The sequence below is a fragment of the Entelurus aequoreus genome, linkage group LG07 (genome assembly GCF_033978785.1).
Source record: "Entelurus aequoreus isolate RoL-2023_Sb linkage group LG07, RoL_Eaeq_v1.1, whole genome shotgun sequence".
Taxonomy (NCBI): Eukaryota; Metazoa; Chordata; class Actinopteri; order Syngnathiformes; family Syngnathidae; genus Entelurus; species Entelurus aequoreus.
The window spans coordinates 15,428,080-15,443,391 of record NC_084737.1 but is presented as its reverse complement, the minus strand read 5'-3'; the positions used below and the strand labels follow the sequence as shown (position 1 = coordinate 15,443,391).

Below are 15,312 nucleotides of genomic sequence, written 5' to 3'. Positions count from 1 at the left end.
CAGTTCCCAAACGTTTACTGAGTGTTGTTAAAAGGAAAGGCCATGTAACTCAGTGGTAAAAATGCCCCTGTGACAACTTTTTTGCAATTTGTTGCTGCCATTAAATTCTAAGTTCATGATTATTTGCAAAATAAAATGAAGTTTCTCAGTGTGAACATTAAATATCTTCTCTTTGCAGTCTATTCAATAGAATATAAGTTGAAAGGGATTTGCAAATCATTGTATTCTGTTTTTATTTACCATTTACACAACGTGACAACTTCACTGCTTTTGGGGTCTGTATTTTAGATGGTAATAAGATTATGCTCCTATTTGTTTAGTTTAGTACTTGTAAGACATTGGTAATGACTGAAGCGGAGCGTGTGTCAGTGTACAGGGTGATCAAGAACCAGCCTCCCCCCATCCTCTCCATCGAGTTGGACCACAACCCCTTTAAGTGTCCTTCGGCTGGCTGCACCAAGTCCTTCCGGAAGGCGAGCCTGCTGCACTACCACATGAAGTACTACCACTCTGAGCAGCAGCAGCCAGACGAGCACGGCAGCGCGGCGGAAACGCCTAGGTGGGTCTTTGCCGCCGCCGCATTGAGCACTTTTTGTAACTCCTTGCTCGGCTTTGTTGTAGGAGGAAGCGCTCCACTTCCGAGGGCAACCACTTCCTGTGTGACACCCCGAGCGCCACCTGTCACCATGACGACGGAGCGCTCAGCGCCACGCTAGCAGGTCAGCTGATGCTAATTGGCCGCGACACGCGGTGCATTAAAAAGACGACTGGACTGAGTCACCAACGTGTGGGGTTCCGCGGAATCCAGAATGCAGACACACGCACAAGAACCAAAGATAACTTTTGGCGTAATTTGTGGGAGGCAAACGAAAACCGTTAGTGTCTTAGATCCACAGTTTAGGTGCCGACATACAGTACAGGCCAAAAGTTTGGACACACCTTCTCATTCAAAGTGTTTTCTTTATTTTCATGACTATTTACATTGTAGATTGTCACTGAAGGCATCAAAACTATGACACCTGTGAAGTGAAAACCATTTCAGGTGACCACCTCTTGAAGCTCATGGAGAGAATGCCAAGAGTGTGCAAAGCAGTAATCAGAGCAAAGGGTGGCTATTTTGAAGAAACTAGAATATAAAACATGTGTTCAGTTATTTCCCCTTTTTTTGTTAAGTACATAACTCCACATGTGTTCATTCATAGTTTTGGTGTGACAATCTACAATGTAAATGTCATGAAAATAAAGAAAACGCATTGAATGAGAAGGTGTGTCCAAACGTTTGGCCTTTACTGTATATTAAACCCTCATTTATAGATATTAATTGGTTCCGTGCCTCAAATATTTTCAAAGCTAAAGCATGAAAAACTTCTAAATACAAATTTTAACTTCATGAGAGCTCTCTAAAGACGAAAAAACAAACACATAAACATCTTTACGCTCGAAAGAGGCAGGACTGGAAGCTGCTTGAGGCTGAGACAATCAGTGGCCACAATACTGAACCGCATTCTGATTGGTTTGGTCTGGAGATGTCCGATAATGGCTTTTTTGCCGATATCCCGATATTGTCCAACTCTTAATTACCGATTCCGATATCAACCGATACCGATATATACAGTCGTGGAATTAACACATTATTATGCCTAATTTTGTTGTGATGCCCCGCTGGATGCATTAAACAATGTAACTTTACCATGAATTGATTAACGTGGACCCCCGACTAAAACAAGTTGAAAAACTTATTCGGGTGTTACCATTTAGTGGTCAACTGTACGGAATATGTACTGTACTGCGCAATCTACTAATACAAGTTTCAACCAATCAATCAAAAACAAGGTTTTCCAAAATAAGAGAACAACTTCAACTCCAGTTATGGAAAAAAGTGCCAACATGGCACTGCCATATTTATTATTGAAGTCACAAAGTGCAAACAGCAGCTTGGAATTTGGGACATGCTCTCCCTGAGATAATCCTGATACCCACTACAACTATGGGAAATACTATACTTTGACTTTCACAAAGTGCATTATTTTTTTTAAACATGCCTCATAACAACAGCTACAAAAACAATGAAGGCACACAGCTTCAGTCCAGAGTATACTAGAGCATACTTGCCAACCTTGAGACCTCCGAATTCGGGAGATGGGGGAGTGGGGTGGGGGGGCGGGGTTTGGTGGTAGAGGGGGGGGGGTATATTGTAGTGTCCCGGAAGAGTTAGTGCTGCAAGGGGTTCTGGGTATTTGTTCTGTTGTGTTTATGTTGTGTTACGGTGCGGTTGTTCTTCCGAAATGTGTTTGTCATTCTTGTTTGGTGTGGGTTCACAGTGTGGCGCATATTTGTAACAGTGTTAAAGTTGTTTATACGTCCACCCTCAGTGTGACCTGTATGGCTGTTGACCAAGTATGCGTTGCATTCACTTATGTGTGTGCAAAAGCCGCATATATTATGTGACTCGGCCGGCACGTTGTTTGTATGGAGGACAAGCGGACGTGACGACAGGTTGCAGAGGACGCTAAAGGCAGTGCCTTTAAGGCACGCCCCCAATATAGTTGTCCGGGTGGAAATCGGGAGAAATTCGGGAGAATGGTTGCCCTGGGAGATTTTCGGGAGGGGCACTGAAATTTGCGAGTCTCCCGGGAAAATCGGGAGGGTTGGCAAATATGCCCTACGTCCGTCGTACAGCGGCGTTTTAAAAAGTCATTAATTTTACTTTTTGAAACCGATGCCGATAATTTCCGATATTTTCCGATAATATCGGCCTGCCGATATCTCTAGTTTGGTCTCATCTAGTGGCCAACACTAATGTAGCATTTATATTTTTAGACCATTTTTATGCATGAAAATGCTTAAATTAGATCAAAAATACGCTTTAAAAGGGTCATATGATTTATTTCTACTTCCTTGTGGTCAACATAACATGTAATGGTGGGTTTTTTTGGTACTTTTTGTTACAGCGTCTACTCCCCGTCATCCACGTTGTTTTTTGTAGTGCTTCCATAGCGAGTCGACTGACAGCGATATAAGCTAAAACTATACACTACTTTGTGTTAAAAAATGGCAACAGCGGAGGATGCATGTGCATGTACGAGCCAGTCTGCCCCACAACAGGGGAAAAAAGGAACGTATTGACTACAGCGTTGGACTACAATGGCGGACTTGCGCAAAGCACTTCGGGTAAATTTATACCAAATATCGAAAATCCGCTAAAGTCATAGAGAAGTTTCTTAAGCGCAAAAATTATGACTAAAGTGGTGAAGCTGTATTTTCATTTGCACTTACATTCTAATTAACACCTTATTATAAATTTTGATAATTTATTTTAGCACTATATTGTTGTATGTAAATGTATTTTTCTTTAGTTATTTATGAGTCCTTTCATATGCAGTATTATTGAATGTAATTACAATATAGAATAAGATCCCTAATTCAGTGCTAATATTGGAGTGGTCCCCTCTGTCGTGGAAAAGTTGGGCCCCAAGGTCAAAAAGGTTACGAGCCCCTGAATTATTGAATGACAGGGCGCTTCATATTCAATTTTACTGCAAACATATGCCTAGCCGCTTCCTGCTCTGTCACTGATAAGAATATACTGTCAAATGTCACCCATTTTCGTCGTTCCCTGTGGTAGCGTAGAATCGACTGGGTTCGAATCCTGGCCGGAGATGTTTTTTGTTACCAATCTTATGATAACAAACGGCACAATTCCAACATTTTTTACCTCCCGTGCAAACACTTTTGTCTCCGTGAGTCCGCGCGTCCCCGGACACACAACAACACTTCCTCATTCTCCGCCAATCACCTTTCAGGCAAAGACGGTGTGTTTGTAAACATGGGAAAACCGGATCTGAGTTTGAATCCTGGCCAGAGATGTGTCTGGAAGTAATAGATAGAACAGGGTTTCCCCTTAGTGCAGGGGTGTCCAAAGTGCGGCCCGGGGGCCATTTGCGGCCCGTAGCTAATTGTTTACCGGCCCGCCACACATTCTGGAAATACTATTGTAAAAATAAAAAACAACATTTAAAAAAAGTGTAATGAGGTGAAATCTAACGAGAAAAAGTTGCAATGTTGACACAAAAGCTGCCATGCAGGCTATTTTTTTTTCTTTTGTCTTTCTTCGTTTTTCTTTTTTTGCCATTGCTAAAAAAAAAAAAAATAATGACAAAAAATCCATGTTATAATGTATTATTTTCAGGGCTCCAATTACTTCAAATATTTCACTATAAAATGTTTTATGTGGTAAATATTGCATATATTGTGTAGTAGCCATATAAAAACATCAAAGTTTTCTTTGACAAAAGCGCATAAAACAAACAAAATAATAGTTCCAGCATAAAATCGACAGATATATCTGAAGTTGATCTCGTAACTTAAGTGTTGAAAGTAAAAGAAAAACCTAATAAAAATGTATCACTTTATGAGCGGGGCACCTTTTGGATCCCAAATATATTTAGTGATTCTTTTTATTTATCTTTTCACCGTGATTACTCAAAAATATGAAATAATTAAAATCAATGGTGTCCTGCATTATTGATCTTTTAGGGCTCTAATGACTAAATACTGCATATTTCAGTTTTACTATAAAAAAACTAAGTTGTTTTCGACAGAAAAGCCATAAAACATTTTTTTTAATTTGTATTGCTTCACATCAACTTGAAGTTGATATAGAGATTTACTGTAAGCGTTAAATAATTAAAAAATAATAATAATCTGACTTATTTTTAACATTTTAATGACTGAGACCCTTTATGGTCCCCGGGAACCCTAAAGGTAAAATAAATAAAAAATGCATATATTTTGTTATGGTTTGAAAATTAAAAATATCAAAATGGCCCCCACATGCTTTCATTTTTCCGTGTGCGGCCCTCAGTGGAAAAAGTTTGGACACCCCTGCCTTAGTGTAATTGAATGTGGCGCGCCGCCACTGCATTTTTATAATCGCCACACCTTTTAAAACGTGTTTTTATTTTTAGTTGAAAACAAATTAAATAGTAAAAGTTTTGTGTGTTTGCAATCATGGGTAAAAATTAACCTCAAATCCAAACCACACGAACATAAAACATTAATATTAGCTGGTCGTTACAGTATGAATTGATATAAATAGCCTATTATTTGCCCACTATTGACAAGTGATGTATCGAAAACTCGACCACCGAAAAAAAGACTTTGATTACAGAAAACCGCGCTACCGAAACCGGATGTAAATAAAACCCAAACCATTGTCTGGAGCGTTGTCAGCATGTCTGTGATGTGGACGTGATTTTAATATATGCCAGATATACCCGTGGACAGCCATCTACAAAATGTGCAAATATTAGGAGGACAGTGGCACCTTTTAAGAAGAGAAAGTCCAAGTAGAGCAACAGCGTGACGTCATGAACGCTGTAGCTCGCCTTTAGTCAAGGACATCGAGGGACAGAAGTAGAGTCTCTAAACACGACTACTTTTTATAACAACACCAGAAGAAGATGCAAAATTTGTTGGTAGTTTCTTTTTATTAAAAAATGCACTTTGATTTTTTTAATTTAAAAAAAACTAATTAAAAGTCTGTAGACACTTGAAAACATGTCAACAAAGTACATGTATGTATACATTTTTTTGAGCCTTTTTTAAAGAAAATCATATCATCATAGCAAATTATGCGACGTCGTGTGACCACGCTCAGTACCACGCCCCCACCGCCAGTGAAGGGGAAACCCTATAGATTCTTTATTCATCTCGAAAGAGGAGTTCACATCTCCAGCAGCTTGTAAAGGATTACAAAATAAAAATGCAGGTAGGGTTTTAATTGTGTTAAATTTGTTATTTTGAACAAAAAAACCCCGAATTAATTCTGTTTTAGTACAATGGCGGACTTGCACAAAGCATTTTGGGTAAATTTATACCAAATATGGATAATCCGCTAAAGTCATAGAGAAGTTTCTGATCATAGAGAAGTTTCTTAAGCGCAAAAATTATGACTAAAGTGGTGAAGCTGTATTTTCATTTGCACTTGCCTTATTATAAATGGTAAATGAAAAATGGGTTATACTTGTATAGCGCTCTTCTACCTTCAAGGTACTCAAAGCGCTTTGACACTATTTCCACATTCACCCATTCACACACATTCACACACTGATGGCGGGAGCTGCCATGCAAGGCACTAAGCCCGACCCATCAGGAGCAAGGGTGAAGTGTCTTGCTCAAGGACACAACGGACGTGACGAGGTTGGTAGAAGGTGGGGATTGAACCAGGAACCCTCAGGTTGCTGGCACGGCCACTCTCCGTCTCTCGCCGTCCCATATTATAAATATAATTGATTTATTTTAGCGGATTATTCATATTTGGTATATATTTACCTGAAGTGCTTTGTGTCGCCATTGTACTAAAACAGAATTAATTAATTTTTTTGTTCAAAATAATGCAGTTTGGATTTTAATTGTGTTAAATTTGTTATTTTGAACAAAAAAAAATGTAATTCTGTTTTAGTGCAAAATATGCATAAAATTAATGTTTGATTAAAAAAAAGTATAAAAATTGTTTCAAATAAGAAAAGAAAAAAAGTGTCATTGGTGGCCTAGAAATAAAAGTCTGCTTATTTAGCCAAAATATTCTAATTAGCCTGAACACAATAGATGATGAAGTTGGTGTCTGCCAGCAGAGATGAAGAGGGAGGTGACCAGGGAGAAAAGTCATCACGACAGGAAACAGAGGAAACACTTCCTGAGAGATAAGTTAAAGAAGAAGAAGAAAAAGAGGAAGAAGAAGAGGAAGAAGAAGAGGAGTCTCTCAGGTGAACGCCCGAGCAAAAAGCTTATTTTTGTCATTAAACAACAACACACAGCCATGTTTGTTTTGTGGTGCCAGCTTAAATGTAGAATTTCACAATAGTGATTGTCTTTCTCGTCAGAACTGTGCAGCAGCGACGACGAAGACAACATCTCGGCCCCGCCCCCCATCGCCTTCACGCTTGGCGAGGACCACGGCGACGGCAGCCCCACGCGTAAACGCCAACCGCTGACACACGGCGACTCGTGCCGCCACCAGAACCACGACCAGCTTGTCCGCCTCCCGGCCGACGATGGCAGCGACTGGTCCACGCTGACCGCCGAGAGCGGGGAGGACACGCCCTTTTGGTCCTTCGCCATGGAGACGGAGGACTGTGAGGTGGTGAGGTGCGTGTGCGAGGTGGACGAGGAGAATGACTTCATGATCCAGGTGACGCACACACACACACGTGCCTTTTTTGAAGACATTTTTACTTGTGTAAGCAACAAGTGTGTGTGTGTGTGTGTGTGTGTGTGTGTGTGTGTGTGTGTGTGTGTGTGTGTGTGTGTGTGTGTGTGTGTGTGTGTGTGTGTGTGTGTGTGTGCAGTGTGAGTCGTGTTTGTGTTGGCAGCACGGCACCTGTATGGGCTTGTATGAAGACAACATCCCGCACAACTACATCTGCTACTACTGCAGACACTGCACAGGTACCTCTTTCCTGTTGTCAGTCTTGGTTAGGGATGATGTTTGATAAGGAATTATCGAGTTCGAGCCTATTATCGAATCCTCTTATCGAACCGATTCCTTATCGATTCTCTTATCGAGTCCAGATAGGTTGTTGTATATGGAAAAAAACACACAATATTTGGTTTAACAAAAGCTCACTTTTATTATATAATAAGAAAAATAAAATCTAATAAATAAATAAATATTGACTGTTACCCACCTAAAAAAATAAAATAAAATAAATAAATATTGACTGTTGTTACCCAAAGTATATTAAGTGGGATTTTTCAGAGAAACAAATATATACAGTAACACAAAAACAACCTGTCTCTGTGATCACTATAGGTGTATAAATAATAATATAGTGTTAAATAAAATCAGTCCCTTGGGCACAAAACTGAAAATAATACAGCTCTCCAAAAAGTGCACTTCTGCTGCTATTTGACATAACTGTTTGTTATGATGCTTTGACATTTTTGCACTTTATTTCTTTATTGAAAGAAAATTCCATGAAGAGAAAAGTTCTTTGCAAATGTGGTTATAATGCTAAAAAATGAAAAGTTAAAGCTAAAAAAAGAAGTACACTTTATTGAGTTAACATTATTTCTTTATAGGGGGAAAAATGTTATGAGCTAGAGCAGGGGTCACCAACCTTTTTGAAACCAAGAGCTACTTCTTGGGTACTGATTAATGCGAAGGGCTACCAGTTTGGGTTGAGTTGAGTTGAGTTTGAGTTTATTTCGAACATGCAAGCATACAACATGATACATTTGATACACACTTAAATAAATTGCCAGAAATAGCCAATTTGCTCAATTTACCTTTAACTCTATGTTATTATTAATAATTAATGATATTTACACTTAATTGAACGGTTTAAAAGAGGAGAAAACACGAAAAAAAATGACAATTAAATTTTGAAACATAGTTTATCTTCAATTTCGACTCTTTAAAATTCAAAATTCAACTGAAAAAAAGGAGAGAAAAACTAGCTAATTCGAATCTTTTTGAAAAAATTTCAAAAATAATTTATGGAACGTCATTAGTAATTTTTCATGATTAAGATTAACTTTAGGATTTTGATGACATGTTTTAAATAGGTTAAAATCCAATCTACACTTTGTTAGAATATATAACAAATTGGACCAAGCTATATTTCTAACAAAGACAAATCATTATTTCTTCTAGATTTTCCAGAACAAAATTTTAAAAGAAATTCAAAAGGCTTTGAAATAAGATTTAAATTTGATTCTACAGATTTTCTGGATTTGCCAGAATAATTTTTTTGAATTTTAATCATAATAAGTTTGAAGAAATATTTCACAAATATTCTTCTTCGAAAAAACAGAAGCTAAAATGAAGAATTAAATTCGATAAAAAAGGTTATAGAAGAGATCTCAGGACCATTAATGTATATTAGTAATCTATCTTTTCAAACAGGTACATTCCCAAACAAAATGAAAATAGCTAAAGTTGCACCAATTTATAAGACTGGAGATAAACATCAATTTACAAATTATAGACCTGTTTCTTTACTTCCACAATTTTCTAAAATCATTGAAAAACTGTTTAATAACAGATTAGAGAGTTTCATAAATAAAAATAGAATACTCGAAGAGAACCAATATGGATACAGAGCTAATGTCTCAACTTCAATGGCTTTAATTGAAATTACAGAAGAAATTACCAATGCAATAGACCAGGGGTGGGCAATTAATTTTCACCGGGGGCCGCATAAGCAACCCGAGCACTGCTGGAGGGCCACATGACAATATTTCAATTAAATTTTGCTCAATATTATTTTTGATATACCGTAAGATAAATAATAATGATGATAATAATAATAATAATTAATAATAATAATAATAATTTAATTTAAACCTAACTTAACTTTATACAAAAGCAGATTGCTTTTGATGGTCACTTTATCCTGCATTATCCAACATTTTTCCCCATCAGATTTGGACAACCATCTGTTGTTAAAAATAGTTTTTAATCATATTTATTTTATATTGTTTTTTATATTGGTTTTATATGTAATTGTTTTTTCTTTTTATTCAGTCATTGGTGGAGCTAAGGATAATATTTGAATATTGTTTGTAATATTGTTGTGCAGCACTTTGGAAACATTTTGTTGTTTAAATGTGCTATATAAATAAAGTGGATTGGATTGTCACACCTGCCAGCTTGTCCCAACACGCATTTACCTCTGTGAACAAGTCATTACCTGTGGTTGTCTCTTTAATTGACTGCATCAGAGCTCTCATCCAAAGTTAGCGAAAAACAGTCAATGTCTCCGGGCATTATCAGCGCAACAAAGTCCAATAAGCACTCCTTAATAAACTCTCCGTCAGAAAACGCCTTACTTTTTCTGGCGCTTTTGTGAGAAATGACGAAACTTGTCCTGACGGCTGCATCTCTGGGGTTGTGAAATATGGCACAAAGTCCTTGTCGGGTTTGCAGTTTTACCATCAACGCATCAGCCTCCCTTGCGCGCGCTTAATCAGACACATCCCGGTATTTTCCCTCGTGTTTCTTCGTGTAGTGGCGATTAAAATGATATTCAAACACAGCAACCTGTGTACCACACATTAAGCACACGGCTTTACCATTAATTTATGTAAAGAAATACTTGGCAGTCCATGTCTTGTTGGAAACACGCCATTCCTCATCAACTTTTCTTTTTTTAGCGTCTCATCACTTGTCTCTATGCACCTTCACTCACAGGTTCCCCCCGGACATACGGCATAAATAACACATTTCAAAATAAAAGCAGCACAGTTGTATTGCGCGCACGACATAGATGTTTTTTAAACTTTATTTTGTAATTTGTAATTGCGCCGTTCAATTCACTCACAATCGCACACGCGCATACGTCCACACGGAAGTAATACAAATAACACTTTTCAAAACAAAAGCAGCACCGTTGTATTGCACACTCGACATAGATACTTTTTGAAATGTATTTTGTAATTTATGATTGGCCTCACGCGGGCCGGACAGGGATGCGCAAAGGGCCGGATGCGGCCCGCGGGCCGTACAATGCCCAGGTCTGCAATAGACAGTAAAAAATGTGCAGCAGCAGTTTTTATGGATCTAACTAAAGCATTTGACACAATTAATCACAATATTTTAATCAAAAAACTAGAACGATATTGCATCAGAGGGTTAGTCTTAAACTGGATAAGAAGTTATCTAACGAACAGGAAACAATACGTGAAGCTAGGCAAACACATGTCTACAACGCTAAATATATCCTGTGGTGTACCTCAGGGATCAATATTAGGACCTAAATTATTAAATCTCTATATAAATGAAATTTGTAAAGTTACAAAAGATTTAAAGTTAGTATTTGCGGATGATACAACAGCGTTTTGTTCAGGAGAGAACACACAGGAGATAATACAAATAATAACAGAAGAAATTAACAAATTAAAAAGATGGTTTGACAAAAACAGACTATCGTTGAATCTTAGTAAAACTAAAATAATGCTATTTGGTAACAGTAGAAGAGAAAGTCAAACACAAATACAAATAGACGGAATAGAAATTGTTACGACATTCTGTGTACGTGCCTGAGGCCAGCAGTTAACACTTGAATTAGGTGTAAAAAGGAAAGAAACAGATCATCTTACAAGAAAGAATAACTTTATTAACATTGTTTTTAGCCTGTAACAAAAGATGTAAAGGTTTTTAAAAATGTATGATTTAAACTATAACGATTTTTTGACCGACTTGAGCCATTTAATACTGAAAAACGTAATTAAATAAACTCGATAAATAATAAATTCATATAGATCACCAACAATAACTCAGTATGTAACATATATACATAAAACTAAAATGAATGAAACAATTTGTGCTGATTTTTTTTTTTTCTCTTATCAAAATGAGGAAGTCGGGGTTAATGACTCCAATGATCACATTTTGTAGTGCACAGCTTTTCGAAGCATGATACTGATAAAGCACGTTTTAGGGGTCCCTCCACTATGAGAAGGACTGGAGTTTGCATGTTCTCCTCGTGACTGCGTGGGTTCCCTCCGGGTACTCCGGCTTCCTCCCACTTCCAAAAACATGCACCTGAGGATAGGTTGATTGGCAACACTAAATTGGCCCTAGTGTGTGAATGTGAGTGTGAATGTTGTCTGTCTATCTGTGTTGGCCCTGCGATGAGGTGGCGACTGTCCAGGGTGTACCCCGCCTTCCGCCCGAATGCAGCTGAGATTGGCTCCAGCACCCCCTGCGAGCCCGAAAGGGACAAGCGGTAGAAAATTAATGGATGGATGGATGCCTTACCTAAACAATATTGCAGTGTAAAACATGACATTTGTCAGTATAAACACGTATCAAATATTTATACGCATACAAAGTCTCCAAGGCAGAAGCGTATTAAAGGGTATCCAGTAACAAACGTGTCCGCATCGTTCAACTTTTCTGCTTATGAGCGTAACTTAATGAATTATTCTGACCACAAGGTGTCACCAAAAACAAATGACCACTCCACTTGAACTTAAGGACTACATTGGTCTATTCCAGACGGTCTATAATAAATAGGTCAGTGTTATTCATGCCTAGCATTGTTCTCTGTTGGACTCATTTCACTTGAGCAAACCTTTTCTAACATTCCACATTGATTCTGCTGATACCGTATCGAATCAGGATCAGTATTGGCCAATACTCAAGGTGCCGATATGGGTATTGGAAGTGAAAAGGTATCGGGACACATATAGAGGCATGCTTATTTATATTTAATAAAAATTATATGTAAATGTATTATTCATTTATATACAACCCCCAAAACCAGTGAAGTTGGCACGTTGTGTAAATGGTAAATAAAAACAGAATACAATGATTTGCAAATCCTTTTCAACTTATATTCAATTGAATAGACTGCAAAGACAAGATATTTAATGTTCACACCGAGAAACTTTTTTTTTTGCAAATAATCATGAACTTAGAATTTTATGGCAGCAATGGCAGCTATTTTAGGCTTCATATTGCAACACGTTTTCAATGGGAGACAGATCTAGACTACAGGCAGGCCAGTCTAGTACCCGCAATCTTTTACTATGAAGCCACGCTGTTGTAACACGTGGCTTGGCATTGTCTTGCTGAAATAAGCAGGGGCGTCCATGATAACGTTGCTTGGATGGCAACATATGTTGCTCCAAAACCTGTATGTACCTTTCAGCATTAATGGTGCCTTCACAGATGTGTAAGTTACCCATGCCTTGAGCACTAATACACCCCCATACAGTCAAAGATGCTGGCTTTTCAACTTTGCGCCTAGAACAATCCGGAAGATTATTTTCCTCTACATCCAGAGTTTCCAAAAACAATTTGAAATGTGGACTCGTCAGACCACAGAACACTTTTCCACTTTGCATCAGTCCATCTTAGATGAGCTCGGGCCCAGCAAAGCCGGCGGCGTTTCTGGGTGTTGTTGATAGATGGCTTTGGCTTTGCCTAATAGAGTTTTAACTTGCACTTACAGATGTAGCGATGAACTGTTGTTACTGACAGTGGTTTCTGAAGTGTTCCTGAGCTCATGTGGTGATATCTTTTACACACTGATGTTGCTTTTTGATGCACTACCGCCTGAGGGATCGAAGGTCTGTAATATCATCGCTTACGTGCAGTGAATGTTCCAGATTCTCTGAACCTTTTGATTATATTACGTACCGTAGATGGTGAAATCCCTAAATTCCTTGCAATAGCTGGTTGAAAAATGTTGTTCTTAATCAATTTGCTCACGCATTTGTTGACAAAGTGGTGACCCTCGCCCCATCCTTGTTTGTGAATGACTGAGCATTTCATGGAAGCTGCTTTTATACCCAATCATGGCACCCACCTGTTCCCAATTAGCCTGTTCACCTGTGGGATGTGCCAAATAAGTGTTTGATGAGCATTCCTCAACTTTCTCAGTCTTTTTTGCCACTTGTGCCAGCTTTTTTGAAACATGTTGCAGGCATCAAATTCCAAATGAGCTAATATTTGCAAAAAATAACAAAGTTTTCCAGTTTGAACATTAAATATCTTGTCTTTGCAGTCTATTCAATTGAATATAAGTTGAAAAGGATTTGCAAATCATTGTATTCTCTTTTTATTTACCATTTACACAACGTGACAACTTCACTGGTTTTGGGTTTTGTATATATAATAGAGTGGGACCTGATTATGTTGACAAGCAGACTATGTTGGATCAAGTCTTATGTTGTGATTATTAGCAAAAAAATCTGCCTTTTGTTGAAATATTCAGGCTGGAGGCGTGCTCAGCGCTACCCGCCCGAGCCCGACTTGCTGGCGTCGGGTCGCATGTTCGGCCTGTCGTGCGTGAGGGACAACTACTCCGAGGTCAACGCCTCCAAGATCACACTTACCAGCCGCCTCCTGGCACACACGCACGGCCTCAATCAGGTCCTCAGCGGGCTGCAGCTCAAAATCAGCCTCTTACCGTGAGTCCAAGATGGCAGCGCTCGCCCGCAAGCCACCGTCGCTCACTCTGTCTGTCCGTCCTTTCCGCGCAGCACGCCCTCGCACCCCGACCTGCAGCTGTGGCGCTTGCCGTGGAGACCGGAGGAGGGGCGTCGGCCGGCGGGCGGTGCGAGGGGAGAGACCTCCGTCAGCTACGTCAGCAGCGAGCACTGCTACCAGAAGCCCGGTGCATCATGGGACAGTCAGGAGGGGGAGGAGACCGAGAAGCAGGACGCTCACGACCAGCACAAGGTAAGCATGTGATCTGACCCACCAGGTGGGAAATCATCTGTTCCGGGGTCAAACTGTGGCCTTTGGAATGAAATCAAAGAGCAGAAATATACGAAATTGTGTGATTAAATTCACATCTCATTTTTTTGGTCAAGTATGAGATTTCTGTCAGACACCAAAACTTCAACAACTTTTCCGTAATACATGGATTCATGCGATTAATCAATCAATCAATCAATCAATCAATCAATCAATCAATGTTTATTTATATAGCCCTAAATCACAAGTGTCTCAAAGGGCTGTACAAGCCACAACGACATCCTCGGTACAGAGCCCACATACGGGCAAGGAAAAACTCACCCCAGTGGGACGTCGATGTGAATGACTATGAGAAACCTTGGAGAGGACCGCATATGTGGGTAACCCCCCCCCCCCCTCTAGGGGAGACCGAAAGCAATGGATGTCGAGTGGGTCTGACATAATATTGTGAAAGTCCAGTCCACAGTGGATCCAACACATCAGCGAAAGTCCAGTCCATAGTGGATTAGTCACAAGAATGATGGCAATAATCATGCATGGACACATTAATCACGCACTTTATTTTGAGGCGGGTTTTTGTACAGCCAGTGTTCAAATTTCCCTTCAAAATAAACTCAAACAGGACTTAAGATAAAGTTCTTGCCAAGTTCTGAACAAATAATTGACTTAATTAAGTGAAATATTTAGAAAATGTTCGTTTATGACAGTGATTCTCAAACTGGTACGCCAAATAATCACTTGTTGAAAGTACTGTGTTTTTTATTTTCTGTGAGCAAAGTCTTTTTTTCAAGGGCCAAATTTTCGGTGCATCACTCGTCAATAGTGCGCAAATTATAGGCTCTAGATTTATACTTTGATTCCGAAGAAATAGCGATAGCTGAAGGACCGGAATTGACGCGTATTTGTGTGTTGAAAAATAAAGCTAACGTAGATCCATGCTAAGTGTTATCCTCTACTTAACAGCTATTAAAAGATTACAACCCTCCCAAATATATTACACTATATACATCTACCGTAATTTCCGGACTATAAGCCGCTACTTTTTCCCCTCGTTCTGGTCCCTGCGGCTTATACAAGGGTGCGGCTTATATACGGCCTGT

The 15,312-nt window shown here is 39.1% G+C and overlaps 2 protein-coding genes across 2 annotated transcripts in view; one reads left to right on the top strand and one right to left on the bottom strand.

Annotated features, from left to right (window-relative positions):
• The window catches only part of ubxn10 (UBX domain protein 10), a 265,348-nt gene that overhangs the window by 210,548 nt on the left and 39,488 nt on the right, over positions 1-15,312 (bottom strand). The gene's annotated exons all lie outside the window — the stretch shown is intronic.
• LOC133653427 (PHD finger protein 20-like) overlaps positions 1-15,312 on the top strand; it is a 50,845-nt gene that overhangs the window by 24,853 nt on the left and 10,680 nt on the right. Inside the window, exons 9-15 of the mRNA XM_062052669.1 lie at positions 370-559; positions 622-719; positions 6,636-6,767; positions 6,885-7,192; positions 7,350-7,449; positions 13,728-13,923; positions 13,996-14,194. Coding sequence (XP_061908653.1) covers positions 370-559; positions 622-719; positions 6,636-6,767; positions 6,885-7,192; positions 7,350-7,449; positions 13,728-13,923; positions 13,996-14,194 — 1,223 coding nt within the window. The remainder of the gene's footprint in view (positions 1-369; positions 560-621; positions 720-6,635; positions 6,768-6,884; positions 7,193-7,349; positions 7,450-13,727; positions 13,924-13,995; positions 14,195-15,312) is intronic.